The sequence below is a fragment of the Miniopterus natalensis genome, chromosome 2 (genome assembly GCF_054644295.1).
Source record: "Miniopterus natalensis isolate mMinNat1 chromosome 2, mMinNat1.hap1, whole genome shotgun sequence".
Lineage (NCBI taxonomy): Eukaryota > Metazoa > Chordata > Mammalia > Chiroptera > Miniopteridae > Miniopterus > Miniopterus natalensis.
Genome location: NC_142082.1, coordinates 97,639,086 through 97,653,367, shown reverse-complemented (window position 1 = coordinate 97,653,367; position 14,282 = coordinate 97,639,086). Strand labels below are relative to the sequence as shown.

At 37.2% G+C, this 14,282-nt stretch overlaps 1 protein-coding gene across 3 annotated transcripts in view; it reads left to right on the top strand.

The window, feature by feature from the left end:
* FRY (FRY microtubule binding protein) overlaps positions 1-14,282 on the top strand; it is a 505,671-nt gene that overhangs the window by 300,887 nt on the left and 190,502 nt on the right. For all 3 annotated transcript variants that reach the window (XM_087814426.1, XM_016213841.2, XM_016213842.2), the window contains 5 exons: positions 4,003-4,106; positions 4,567-4,675; positions 6,294-6,380; positions 12,075-12,246; positions 13,797-13,929. In XM_087814426.1, the coding sequence (XP_087670552.1) occupies positions 4,003-4,106; positions 4,567-4,675; positions 6,294-6,380; positions 12,075-12,246; positions 13,797-13,929 (605 nt within the window). The remainder of the gene's footprint in view (positions 1-4,002; positions 4,107-4,566; positions 4,676-6,293; positions 6,381-12,074; positions 12,247-13,796; positions 13,930-14,282) is intronic.

The window sequence follows — 14,282 nt, the reverse complement described above, 5'->3', positions numbered from 1 at the left end:
TAGTTGAAGTGAAAGAGAAAACTCAAAGGCATTTGAGTATGAAAAGATTAAAAGATGACTAAAAATTGTTTATCAATCTGTGTTGATAGATCTTTACCTTAGTGTGCACAAGAATCTCCAAGGAAGCCATATTTATAAGCATCCCATGTGACTCGGTACAAATGGTTAGCTGATGGACTTTAAGAAGCATTGGTCTGTCCAGTGAGCCCATCAACAGCCAAGTCATTGGTGAATTCAGTTCTCCCTACTTATTGCTGTTAACAGTGAATTGCTTTCCCTAAATCAAAAGCAAAATTTAAAGAAAGTGGGCATGGTGTTGGGCAGGCTGGCATGTCATGGAATAAAAACTTAAGTCTACCACTTTGCTCTTCAGTCTTGATGGGAGCAAAAATAGACCACCTCAACGTATTGTTAAGAGTGAAAGAACATTAGTCACAAGAAGACGCACCAGCCTGTCCAGTGTGGCTCAGTGGTTGAGCATCGACCTAACCAGGAGTTTACAGTTTGATTCGCGATCAGGGCACATGCCCTGGTTTCGGACTCGAAACCCAGTAGGGGGCATGCAGGAGACAGCTGATCAATGACTCTCTCTCATCATTGATGTTTCGATCTCTCCCTCTCCCTTTCTCTCTCTGAAATCAATAAAAATATATATATATTTAAAACAGACGCACCTAAAAGATAACTGGAAGGGGGGGGCAAGAAAAAAGTATAAAAGAAGTTGAACAGAAGACAGTAACATTTGTCGTTTGAACAAGAAATGTCAGTTAAGCTCTTCAGTTGAACTTAGATGATATTTCCCCTACCCCATCACAATTCACAATATGTGATAAGGCATGATGCATGAGAGAATTTTGAATGATACACAATGCAAATATAAAACACTTATATATAAGTAGAGGGACATTCACAACAGAGGAGATATTTCCACTAGAATGGAAGCTCCCAGAAATCAGGAACTACATTTCCCCATTTGCTGCTGGGCTCTGGTGCCTTGTATTTAATAATAATTACTGTGGGCAGGAACAGTCATTATCCTATGTGCATTAACTCATTTAATTCTCATAACACTCCTGTGAGGAAGGTGGGATTCTCTACATTTCACAGGGAAAATCAAGCCCAGAAAGATTAGGAGCTTCCCTGAGGTTGGCCACACCACTAATAAATTGCAGAGCTGGGAAAATTCAAATGCAGGCAGTATGTGTCTGGAGTATGCTTTTAACCACAAGGTAAGCACATCATAGACGTTGGCTGATTTGCATTGATTGGAGAAAGGATAGACTTCCCAAAAATTTTAAATGATGACATATTTTAAATACAACTTTACTAGTTTGGTAGTTTACTTGAAGTTTGTTTATGTCACCAAAACATTTGACAAATTACAAGGTATAACATACCTGTTTTAATTACAGGCAAAAAAAAAAAAAAATCATCCTTTATGTATAAAGCATGCATCTAAAAAGTTGAGAATTTTTCTCCTGGAGCTAGAGAAGTAGTTCTAAAGTGTGTTTGGAAGAATAAACATACAGAAATATCTGTGAAAATCTTAAAAATATTTAAAAAAAACAAAAAACAGTGGATGGTGGAAGGTATGCCATACCAGATAGTAGCACAAATTATAAAGCCTCAAAAATTAAAATGGTGTGGTATTACCACATGAACAGATAGACTAATAAAACAAAAAAGAATTCAGAAACAGATCAAAATGCATATAGAAACTTAGAATTTTAGAATAATGATCACACCAAAAAGTTATTTAAGACTAAATCTAAAAAACTACTCCCTATAATCTTTTCCAAGCTTTAGATGACTCATCTTTATTCCATAAATAGTTTAAAGGTAAATTTTATTCTAATTTTTAAATAATTATGAATTCTACAAAAATCAGTGCCCAGATTATCTTCCCTAAGAATAACAGCTGAAACCTGAGTTATGACAAGATAAATAGAGGAATAAGGGAATAGAAGTAACATGAAAGCAAAAGACTTATAAAAAAGTTGAGTGATAATTTAAAGACTGTTTAGCAGAGATTATCAATCCCCTACAAAATGACAGGAATTCTAATAGATGTCAGGGGGTAAATAATGCCCCTTTTTTCCAGATGTCTAAACAAGATCATACATAGAGTTGAAGGGGACACTCAGAAGGGAACAAGACACTCAGAAGGGTTTCAAGACACTGGGGAAAAACAGAAAAGCCTGCACATGGAAGGGGGTGTTCAAGTAGACTACAAAGGAGCAGGGTTCACCTGATAGAAAGGAAGGACACAGGGGTGGGAGTGTGGGGAGCCATCTCCTGACATGGAAATAGCTAAGGGCTATTCAGCTACACTGGGCCAGGTACTGTGCTTGGCATTAGAAACTTTGAACGCTGTAAAAAAAAAATGATGGGGAGAGTACTTTAGGCAGAAGCAACAGCACGTGGGAGCTAGGGGAGCTGGTGAAGAGGGGCCACAGTTTGTAACCTGGCAGCAGCTTGCATGCCAGTGCGAGGGAACAATGAGGGAGTGGCGGTCAGTGCGGCTCAGAGAGGAAGGCAGGAATCACACGAGGGACCCTACGTGCCTTGCTAAGTAAGGGAAGAGAGTTCTCTTGATGGTGGCAGGAAGCCACTAAGATCGAGGAGACCATGTAAGAAGTCCTGTTGGCTGTGCGGGAGACAGAAACAAGGCAGGGAGATCATCTGTGGCATAGCTACCAGCTTCTAGGCAATAACACATCAGCCAGAGAGGAAGAAATTGAGCCTAGCTAAGGGTTAGGGAGCTTGTGGGAGACCAGCAGGAGAGGAGGCAGGAAAGGTGGCCTAGAGCCATGTACTGGCTGATCAGGGATGCCAGGTCAAGAAATGTTAACTTTTGACCACAGGCATTGGGAAAACCACACAATCTGTAGTTTTTAAATAGAGAGGAATATAATAAGATAGGAGAGTGCAGAGGAGCTCAATTTCTTCCTCTCTGGCTGATGTGTTATTGCCTAGAAACTGGTAGCTATGCCACAGATGATCTCCCTGCCTTGTTTCTGTCTCCCGCACAGCCAACAGGACTTCTTACATGGTCTCCTCGATCTTAGTGGCTTCCTGCCACCATCAAGAGAACTCTCTTCCCCTACTTAGCAAGGCACGTAGCGTCCCTCTTGTGATTCCTGCCTTCCCCTCTGAGCCGCACTGACCGCCGCCCCCTCATTGTTCCCTCGCACTGGCATGCAAGCTGCTGCCAGGTGACAAGCTGTAACCAGCTCCCCTAGCTCCCATGTGCTGTTGCCTCTGCCTAAAGCACTCTCCCCATGTTTTTTTTTTACAGCGTTCAAACTTTCTAATGCCAACCACAGTACCTGGCCCAGTGTAGCTGAATAGATGAATGAGTAGGTGAACGAATTAAAGTTCACCTGAGTTTTCTGCCACCCGTGGGAACCGTTCCTGACCTTGTCCCTTGAGTTTGCCACAGGTTCCCCTTCTCATCCTCTAGCTCCTGTTCTTACCAACTTTTCACATTGTTTATTATCAGTCTCCCATCCCCTATAGATTGTGAACACCTTAGGAAAAGGATTATCTTTTATCTCTATCTCCCAGGTTCAGGCACAGCCCCTTACTGCATATTAGTCTCAATAAATGTTTGAGGGTAATTAGATGAGGGGCAGCATTTGAGGAATCAAAGCAATAACAACTTTGACAAAGGCATAACAATAATAGAAAGGACAGATTGGTTCTCCTTGGTGCTAGGAGATATCAGTTCTCTGGGACTGGGAGAAGAAGGCAATCTTTCCCCACTTGGCAAAGGAGAGAATGGCATACCTCCCCTCAGAACTACTCTGTACCACCCTCCAAGCTACTTGGATCCCTCCTCATAGATGATTTACCCATTGGGCAGCAGGAGGCAAAGACCTTTTAAGTCCCCAATGATGCGGTGTCCTTTGTAGGGACCCTCTATTTCCAGGCCTTCAGAAAAGAATAATCTTCATATGTCACCATTTACTCTGAAATCTTGCATCTTGGTTTCTGTTGTAGAACAAAGACCCCAAGATGGCTCGAGTTGCACTGGAATCTCTGTACAGATTACTTTGGGTTTACATGATTCGAATTAAATGTGAAAGCAACACAGCTACTCAGAGGTAAGGAAGTGGCGTGGGTTAGTGGTGACCACATCGCTGAGTTCGTGGTAGCCACATCCCTTAACCAGTGAGAGGGTGTTTTGTTTTACTGCTACCTACTCTAACCCAATTAGAAGCTGTTCAAAGGTGACAGTTCCTACAAGATCTAAGTAAGTCCTTAGTTACTGGCTCAGCAGCTGTGACAAAAACTTCAGCCTCAACCCAGACAGCCAAGTTCCATGTCCAGGACTGCATTCATCACCTTACCAAAGGAAACTGCTACAATTTTCCAACTGCCCTTAGTTTTTCTAGAAACATTATTCATAGAGTAATTATGCTAATGGAAAGGGATTAAGTGGTTTGTTTTCTTTTTCTGAATTCTGCCTGATATACTGAGGTAAGATGAAACATCTGCCATTTTTCCTTGAAGAACTGGAGCTCAGCCAACTTGCTTGTTTTCTCTTTTTCCCTTATCTTTCAGCCGTCTTATAACCATCATCACAACACTTTTCCCCAAAGGGTCCCGCGGTGTGGTGCCAAGGGATATGCCTCTGAACATCTTCGTGAAAATCATTCAGTTCATTGCCCAGGTAATGGACAAGCTTCTGCTCCGAGAGTCTTCTAATTGCCTTTAAGTAGCCAGCCTCCTTGGGATCTACTAACAGATGAGATGTCTAAAATATCTTAGATGTATAGACTTTTCAGAATAGTTTTGCATTTTCACAAATAGCTGATGATTTTTCTTCAAAACAAATTGTGACATGGGTACGTAGAGTGTTTTCAGCATGTGACAAATGAAGGAACTAAGAGACAGTTTAAATGACTCATCTAAGGTCATATAGCCTGTTAGTAAAAGGGTGTCTTAACTCATAGTCCCTGGCTTTTTTTCCCCTGATTCTCTGCTCTGGATTCTGCAAATCAGGAGGAAACAAAGCACCTGATGTTTGGAGGAAACCAAAAGAAGATAATTTAGTGAAATTTGAGGAGTAAATAATAATGTACTCATTCTTTGCTAATAATAGTTGTAAGCACTTTACATGTATTAATTTACTTTAAAACTGGGTCCAATAATATTAAACATAGTGTTTAGTATTTAATTTACTATTTAGACCTATGATTCTTACTTTTTAATTCACTTTGTGAGTAAATGGTTTTACCCCAACTTTGTGGTTTACAAAGGAACATGAAAAGACAGTTATTCCAGCTCAATCTGTGCCTTGAGCCAGCTCTATACCCTTGAACAAATCAGAGAATATATTTTGCTCAGCTTCTTTATCTGTTAAATGTGGGTGGAAATGCTTGCCCTTTATACCTAGAATGTTGAATGGATAAAGGGAAATAATAGGTATGAAAATACTGTTGAAACACAATTGACATTGATATGAAGACATAAGTTCAGTTGTTACTATTTAATATATCTTTCTGTGTGGTTGGCACAATGCAATGCCTCTGTAATATTTGTATTTAGGGAAAGAACATTACTTCTTTGGCAGGCAGGTGAATTAATGTAACCTTTCTACGTTTGGTTATCATATAGCTGAATATGTGCTTCAATTATTCTGGAATAGGTTTTATAAAATGAACCTGTCATATCTTTATAGCCACTGTCTCAAATTATTAGAATCTGGTTTCAACCTTCTCATTTAAGTAACCTTGACATGTCTTATTTGTTGATTATTCATTTCACTTGTAGAACTATCTGTTGTAATATGAGCCAAAGGATTTGAAATGTTAAAGAATAAAAGAAGATGATAATTTTGCAGTGGCTTTAAGAGAGTACTTTTTTTTTTTTTTACACAAATAGTTCCACATCTTAAAAAAAAAAAAGTACATTTAAGTGGAGTTTTAAGAAAGTATCAGCACTTGCAGAAAAAATAGGAAGAGTTGAGGCCTGATACAAGCCCAGACACTTCAGGTGTTTTGATTTTTTCTTTCTTGTTTTTTGGTCATTAGTCATTCTGTACTTTGGGGGCTAATTGCATATATTACATAATGAGAGCATCTCTGTACACCATATGAAAACAGAAGCAGCTCCACCAAAGGTTTGATGGGTATGCTTTTCCTTGGGAAGTCCCTGTGATCCATGACACTGAGTAGAACTTCCTTTAGCAGCCACCTGCTTGGTGCATATGATGAAAGTAGATAATTCATGTTTAATTTGTATCTTAAGACTTTTTGATTTGTTTTGTTTTCTCTTTTTCACTACAGGAACGTTTAGATTTTGCAATGAAAGAGATCATTTTTGATTTTCTTTGTGTGGGAAAGCCAGCAAAAGCTTTCAGTCTCAACCCTGAGGTATGAGTGATCCTTTTCTGTACTTGTAACAATATGGGCATTGACAGAGCCATACCTTTGTGATTTTGGAGAATGGATTAAGGACATCTTCTCTAAAAGTCTTCTATTTGTTTCTGTCCATGCTATTTGGCTAAATAGTACAAATGATGGCATTTGAGAAGTAAAATTTTAAATTGATAGACTTAGGAATGATGAAAGGTTGGTGTGCCAGAAGATTCTGATCTTGTATAATAAACTATGCCCCCAAAGATAATCTCTCACTGCAAGGCCAGTTGTTTTATTTTTAAAAAGTCAGTGTGTTTGTTTATAACTATTTTGATGCAGATTAACTAGTTGAGTATTGAGAAGTAATGAAACAGAAAAGAATAAATACATGTAATAAAGTACTAAAATCTAGTGAGGTTAAATAAATGATATATGAATATATGTTTTTGTGGCAGCATCACAACTCAGAGCAAGGCAGTCAAGGAAATGAGGATATAGTGGGCATGATACACAATGTGGAATGGTAGACCTATGCAGATGAAGAGCACATTCAGTTTTAATATTTTAAAAACACATCAGCCAATGGAAATATGCCTGACAAGCTGCCTCTGGTATAGCCCTTTCCCTACGAGACTGTAGAAAGTGCACTGGACTGGCAGTCAGCGGAGCTAGATTTGCCACTTGCTACAGGAGCTACCACTTTTACCAGCTACATGATATTTACCTCTCTGAACTTCAGCTCATCCACAAGTACAATGGACAAAATATTTTTCTAGGTCACCTTGCAGAAGACTTGTGATATTGTTATACTACAAACTCTTAGGAAAGAAGGAAGTGAGGGAGGGAGAAGGGAAGGAAGGAGGGAAGAGGTTGCACACTGTACAATTTCTTTTAAAAGATTATTCCTATCATAACTGTGATATTGTCTGTATCCTTCATTCTGTCACTGAGGAAGGAGACGCAGAGGCTCCAAATAAGCAACTTGTTAGTAGCAAGGAGAGCCCAGGTCCTGGTGTCCTTATGCTTTCTCCCCACTTCCTGGATTCTCTTCTTGGTGATAAGGTTGCCACATACACATATAGGGATGGCTGTAGAAGCCCCCAAATGAGTTTCTTTCTTGTATCTGTTGACATCACAGGCTTCTGAAATGGCCGCAGCCAGGGTTCATGGACCAACAGGAAGGGGAAAAAGCCAGTACAAATCCAGGGCATTTTGGCTGCATTGAGGCCCAGGCCCCAACTAGTAAAGAGTTTTCTCTTGCTGGGAAGGTTCTCAAAATATTTTTCACTTCTCAGGAGTTGTGGCTTTAGCATCTTTAACAATCAGTTCTCAGAATTACTGGGTTACTTGTCTAAAATGAACATGAAAGCTGTTTCCATCATTATCACCATCTAGAAAATTTACCCTTGGTTCTTCTCTCAAATTCCTCATTCAATCAATGATTAATTAGTTGACATCTCTGTGCAGAGCAGTTGGGATTACAGTTTTAAAAAACTACTAAAATAAGAAATATTTGAGTATCTTCTATTTCTCCTGATTTTATAGGGCTATGGAAGAGTTTAGTTGTCAGTAGTTGTAATTAGAATCTTAAAGGCATATCTGTGACCCCATCCAACAACACATACAAGGATGAGGATAGTCTATGAAGAAGATGCCATATACTTGATAGAATATGTTGTAGGGCACAGTATCTCAGGAACAAATCCAGATCGTCTCTTAAAAGTATTTTGGAAGTAGCTCGTGGAACATGCCCAAAGATCTAAAGGGTTATCCTACTGCAGAGTCTGTATTGCTCTACACTCAGCAGTTGGGTGATTTCCAGGTAGTATCTCATCTTAGTTCAGACCTAGATGGCCTCCTACATTCACCTTCATCATCATAAGAACTTACTCATCTGTGAGAAGAGTTTCTTGGTCATCCATTTCTCTCATTTTTATCTTGATCTAAAGTAATGTGGAACTGGAGGTCCTAGCCAATGCCAGTGCAAGAAGAACTAAAAGCATATGGATTAGAAAGGAAGAAATAAAACTGTCTGTTCACCGACAACATGATTGCCTATATAGAAAATACCAAAGGGCCTACATAAAACCTACTAGAACTAATAAATGATTTTAGAAAGTTTATAGGATATAAGATAAATCTATAAAATCAATGTATTTCTATATTCTAGGAGTGAACAATTGGAAATTGAATAATTTACAATATCAATGAAAACAAAATACTTAGCATTAAAGCTAACAAAATATGTGCAAGATTTGTATACTGAAAACTAAAAAAATGTTGAGAGAAATCAAGGAAAACCCAAATGAAGGTAGAGAAATACTGTTTGTGAATTCAAAGATTTAAGATTATTTATTTCCAAATTAAATAGATTAAACTATAATTCCAATAATAATCCCAATTAAAGTTCCTATACCTTTTTCTGTAGAAATCAATAAGCTGATTCTAAAATGTACATGAAAAGTATAAGGAACTGGAATAACCAACATAATTTTGAAAAACAATAAAATTGGAGGACTAGCATGTCCTGATTTCAAAACTTACTATAAAGCTGCAGTAATAGTATTGGAGGAAGGATGAATATAAAGACCAATGAAACAGAATAAAGAATCCAGAAACATGCCCACACTCATGTGGTCAGTTGATTTTCAACAAGTGATCCAAGCTATTTCAATGGATAAAGGATAGTCTCTCCAATAAATGGTGCTGAACAATTTGATATCCACTTGAAAATAATGAACTTTGACCCTATAATTTTCACTGTAAGCAAAAATTTACTTAAAATGAATCATAAACCTAAATGTAAAATTCAATATTATAAATCTTACAGAAGAAAACATAAGATAAAATCTTTGTGAACTTCGGGTGGGCAAAATTTTTTCAGGACACAAAAAAAACATAAATTACAAAAGAAATGTTGATAAATTGATCACCAAAATAAAAAATGTCTGCACTTTAAAAGCTACTGTTAACAAAATGTAGAGTCACAGACTGGGAGAAAGTTTGCAAAACATATCTGATAAAGCAGTTCTATCCAAAATTTATAAAGAATTCTTACAACTCAACAAACAAAATAACCCAGTTTTTTTAAATAGGCAAAATGAACAGCCTCTTCATCAAAGAAGAGAGAGAAATGACAAGTCCATGAAAAGATGTTCAACATCATTAGTCATTAGGAAAAAGCAAGTTAAAACCACAATGAAAGGCACTGAGAAGGATACAGAGCTACTGCAACTCATACTATTTTCATGAGAATGCAAAAAGGTACAACCACTTTACAAAATAGCTTGGCAGTTTCTTATAAGGTTAAACATACGCCTACCATATGATCTAGCATTTCTACCTTAGGGTATTCATCTAAGAGAAATTAAATCCACAAAGGTTTATATGAATATTTGTTTCAGCTGTATTCATAATCACTGAAAATAGGAAAGCAGCTTACGTTCAACCACTGCTGAGCGGCCAAATTGAGAGGCATCAGTACAACAGAATACTCTTCAATAAAAAGGAACAAACCACTGATATTGAAACATCTCAAAAGCATTATGCAAAGTGAAAGAAACAAGACACAAAAGGCTGTGTACGGTTTGATTCTGTTTATATCACATTCTGGAAAAGGCAAAACTATAGGTGGAAATTAGGCAATGGTTGTAGGTGCTGAGTTGAGGGAGAGGACTGACTAGAAGGAGGCACAAGGGATCTTTTGGGGATGATGGAAGTATTTCATATCTTGACTGTGATGGCAGTTACCTGATTATATATGTTTCTCAAAACTCAAAAAATACACGAGCCTAGAAAACATTTCATGAAAAGACTACTAAAATACACGAGGGAACTAATAGACTTTTAAAATACAGTTAAACTTTTTAAAGTTAATACTCTTGCATTCTAAAAAATGGGGAGAGAATATTATTGAAGGCCATAAAATCACAAAGTACACATTGAATTGGATATAAATGAGCCAGAGAAATGTTTGCCAAATCTTGGGGTGGAATATCATTACACCTTGAAGCTTGGATAAATAGTTTAAAATGAAGAGAAGTCAGTATTACTTTATGTTATGAAATGTAAGCCCGTACCACAGAACAGGTGATTTGGGCAAACCTGACTTGAATGTATAGCTTCCCACCTACTAGTTAGATAGCCTCAGTTTCCTCACCCCCCAAAAATGGGAATAATCATACTTTCCATGCATGGCTGTTTTAAAGATGAGAATTCATGAAAGTTCTGGATATATTTTAGGGACTTGATAAATTTTATACAGATTATCATTGTTAGTACTAGTAATTTTCTGCTGTAGATAGTAGTCAACTTTGGGAAGTTGGTATTTCATGTGGTTTGCACATATGAGTATAAATGTTTTATGCATGGTTGTTTAAGGAAGTACAGATGTCCTAGTACCTTCTGACCTTTAAAGATTATCATACTGGGAGTGTCTTACTGAGTGATCTTCCAAAGCCATTATTATGCCTTACCTGAACCCAAGGAAGATAACGATCTGACCCAGAATAGCCTTTTTTTTCTCTTTTTCCTTTCTAGTGAATATATTAGGGTGACACTGGTTAACAAAATTATACAGGTTTCAGGTGCAAAATTCTACAGTGTGTGTTCACCACCCCAAGTCAAGTATCCTTCCATCACCATTTATCCCCCTATGCCTCCCTCCACCTCCCTCTACCCTCTCCTCAACAAGCACCATGCTATTGTCCCTGTCCATGAGTTCTCTTTTTTTTCCTTTTTTGCTCAATCCCTCCACTCCTCCCTCCCCCGCCCAGCCACCCCACATGAGCTGTCAGCCTGCTCTCTGAGTCTGTCTCTGTTTTGCTTCTTAGTTTATTTTGTTTACTGGATTCCACATATGAGTGAAATAACATGGTACTTGTCTTTCTCTGACTGGCTTATTTCACTTAGGATAATGCTCTCCAGATCCATCCATGCCGTCTTAAAGGGTAAAATGTCCTTCTTTTTTACAGCTGAGTAGTATTCCATGGTGTAAATGTACCACAGCTTTTTTTATCCACTCATCTACTGATGGACATTTAGGCTGTTTCCAAATCTTAGCTACTGTAAAAATGCTGCAATGAACGTAGGGGCACATATATTCTTTCCAGTAATTTATTCCGTCAGATAAATTCCCAGAAGTAGAATCGCTGGCATTTCTTTTTATAAGCTCGTGTGTTTTTATCAGTAACAGGTTCTGTGGCACTGAGTTTTTAAAATTCATTTCCAACTTGCCAGCCTTTTGAATCAAAAGTCAGCTACCTGTACTTCCGAGCGGATGATTTTTGTTTTATGATTCCCATGTGGAACTCCTATTTTTTGGTCTTTGTGAATTAGTACATGTGGCATCTCTCCTTCCAGGAGACATAAAGCCTTTCATTTACCTTAGTTGCAGCTGCTCTGGAGGATGACTGCTTATCCCTGTGAAGTGCACCCAGGATCTCTCAAACAGAATAAGCATAACCATCACAAATGTACCCTCCAAGACTGTTGAAAATTTTCCTGGTTGTTTTCTTACAATGTTGTAACAAATAGTACCAGAAAATATATTATTTTCATAGTTTGGCCTAAACTCCTGTATTTTTTAAATTACTTTCCCACACTAATCTAGATGGCAAGCCACACTTAACTTCTCTACAAGACTGATGGTTTAATTGCACCACAATAATTGGGGCTTTCTTTGTATCACGAACACACTGTCTCTTACAGAGAATGAACATCGGTTTACGGGCATTCTTGGTCATAGCTGACAGCTTACAGCAGAAAGACGGTGAACCGCCCATGCCCGTTACAGGCGCTGTCCTCCCATCAGGAAACACATTGAGAGTGAAGAAAACATATTTGAGTAAAACGCTCACTGAAGAGGAAGCCAAAATGATAGGTGGGTTTCAGAGATGTGTGACGTTAGATATGGGACTTATTAAGCCTTTAAAATGATCTGAAATATTTACCCTTAGTGAGATACACTTTGGAAAAAACCTTGTTTTTAATCCTCACCCAAGGATATGTTTATTGATTTGTGAGAGAGAGGAAGAGACGGGGGATAAAGAGAAACATCCATGTGAGAAACATCCATCAGTTGCCTCCCATACACGCCCTGACCAGGGATCAAACCTGCAACCTAGTTATGTGCCCTCACCAGACATTGAACCTGCAACCTTTTGATGCATGAGACAATACTCCAACCAGCTGAGCCACCTGGCCAAAGCAAAAAAATCTTTATAACAGTAGCTGTCCTTTATTTTTCTGCCCTTTAAACTTTTTGGAACTTTCTTGTAAACATTTTGCCATTTAAACATTAGACTCTTACTTGTGGTCTTTTCAAACTTCTGATATTGATTATCTATAATTTATAGTAAATTTCTAAGACATCTGTGTGCTTTGGTAGATAATCCTGTTTATAAAGCAACCACATATACATTTATTTACTCATCCATTTATTAGTTCATTTTTATAGTTTTGTTTCTTCTTTTGTTTTTCAGTAAAATTAGTTAAATCTGTGTTTTACCACACATGCCGGGTTATATTATGGGTTTAGCCTACATGAGATTTTCCTTTTAATTTAGTGATCTTAACCTTAAGAAGTGATTTTTCTGCATTTGTTTCTTTCTTCCTGAGTACCTGAATTTAGAAACCTACTACAAAGTTTTTTAAGATAGTTCCTGGAATTCAAAGACCTAAAGGAAATACATAAAGACACTTTTTACTTTAAATATTTATCTTTAGTTCTGCAGTGCTTAAAGGAGTTCAAAATGATTTAATGCATGAGAAATAACCATTAATAATTATTTCATTAAAGTATAAGTTGTAAATGCAAAGCAATTTACTTTTCATTTGTATTATATACAGAAATATACAAAATGCATATTTGAAATACATATGCTATGCATATTTGTCTTTCCCTGTAGGACATTGACACTGTATCTAATGAAAACAGTAAAATAATATAGCTAAAGTACATTTTCCTTCATTTTAAAATTTATGATGTGAAGTCATTTTGTTTATTTTACTTAAAAAAATCCACACATATATTTCAAAGAATAATATGAAGTTATGAAAAATCCTCACTCCCGATGGGAGTTATCCTTCATTCACCAATGATGGTGAATTTTCTTGTACTAATTAGAAATATAAAAATTCTAAAGTAGAACTTTCTATTTCTTTCTTTATTTTAACTCTTCTGAAAAATATTTCCCATTGAAGTATTAAAGTTTCCATTTATTGAATTTAAATAGTTATTTGGTGAACACCCACTAAGTGCAGGGCACTGTGCTAATGATCCTGCAAGTAAGAGACTGAGTTAAACTTTGCTCAAAGAAGCCATTGACCTGTAAAAAATTTTCAGTAAAAAAAGGCTTAGAAGATGAATAAACTAAGATTTCATTATTTGATAGATTCAGTCAAAAATGTAACTATAATGCATTTTTTCAGGCATGTCATTATATTACTGTCAAGTACGAAAAGCTGTGGACAACATTTTAAGGCACCTTGATAAAGAAGTAGGAAGGTGTATGATGCTAACTAATGTCCAGATGTTAAACAAAGAACCTGAAGACATGATCACGTAAGTACCATGAGGACTATCTCAATGAAGGGTTGATTAGCCAAAAGACATCAGCAGAGATTTTTCTCATTTATTCTGTGTAGCTGACCCTTGAACAACACAGGGATTAGGGCACCGACCCCTGCACAGTTACAAATCTGTGCATAACTTTTTTCTCCCCCAACTTAACTACTAATATAGCCTACTCCTAATCAGATATCTTACCAATGACATAAATAGTCATTTAACTCATATTTTGTATGCTATATGTATTATACACTGTATTCTTACAATAAAGTGAGCTAGAGAAAAGAAAATGTTATTAAGAAAATCATAAGGAAGAGAATATACATTGACAGTACTGTACGTATTTA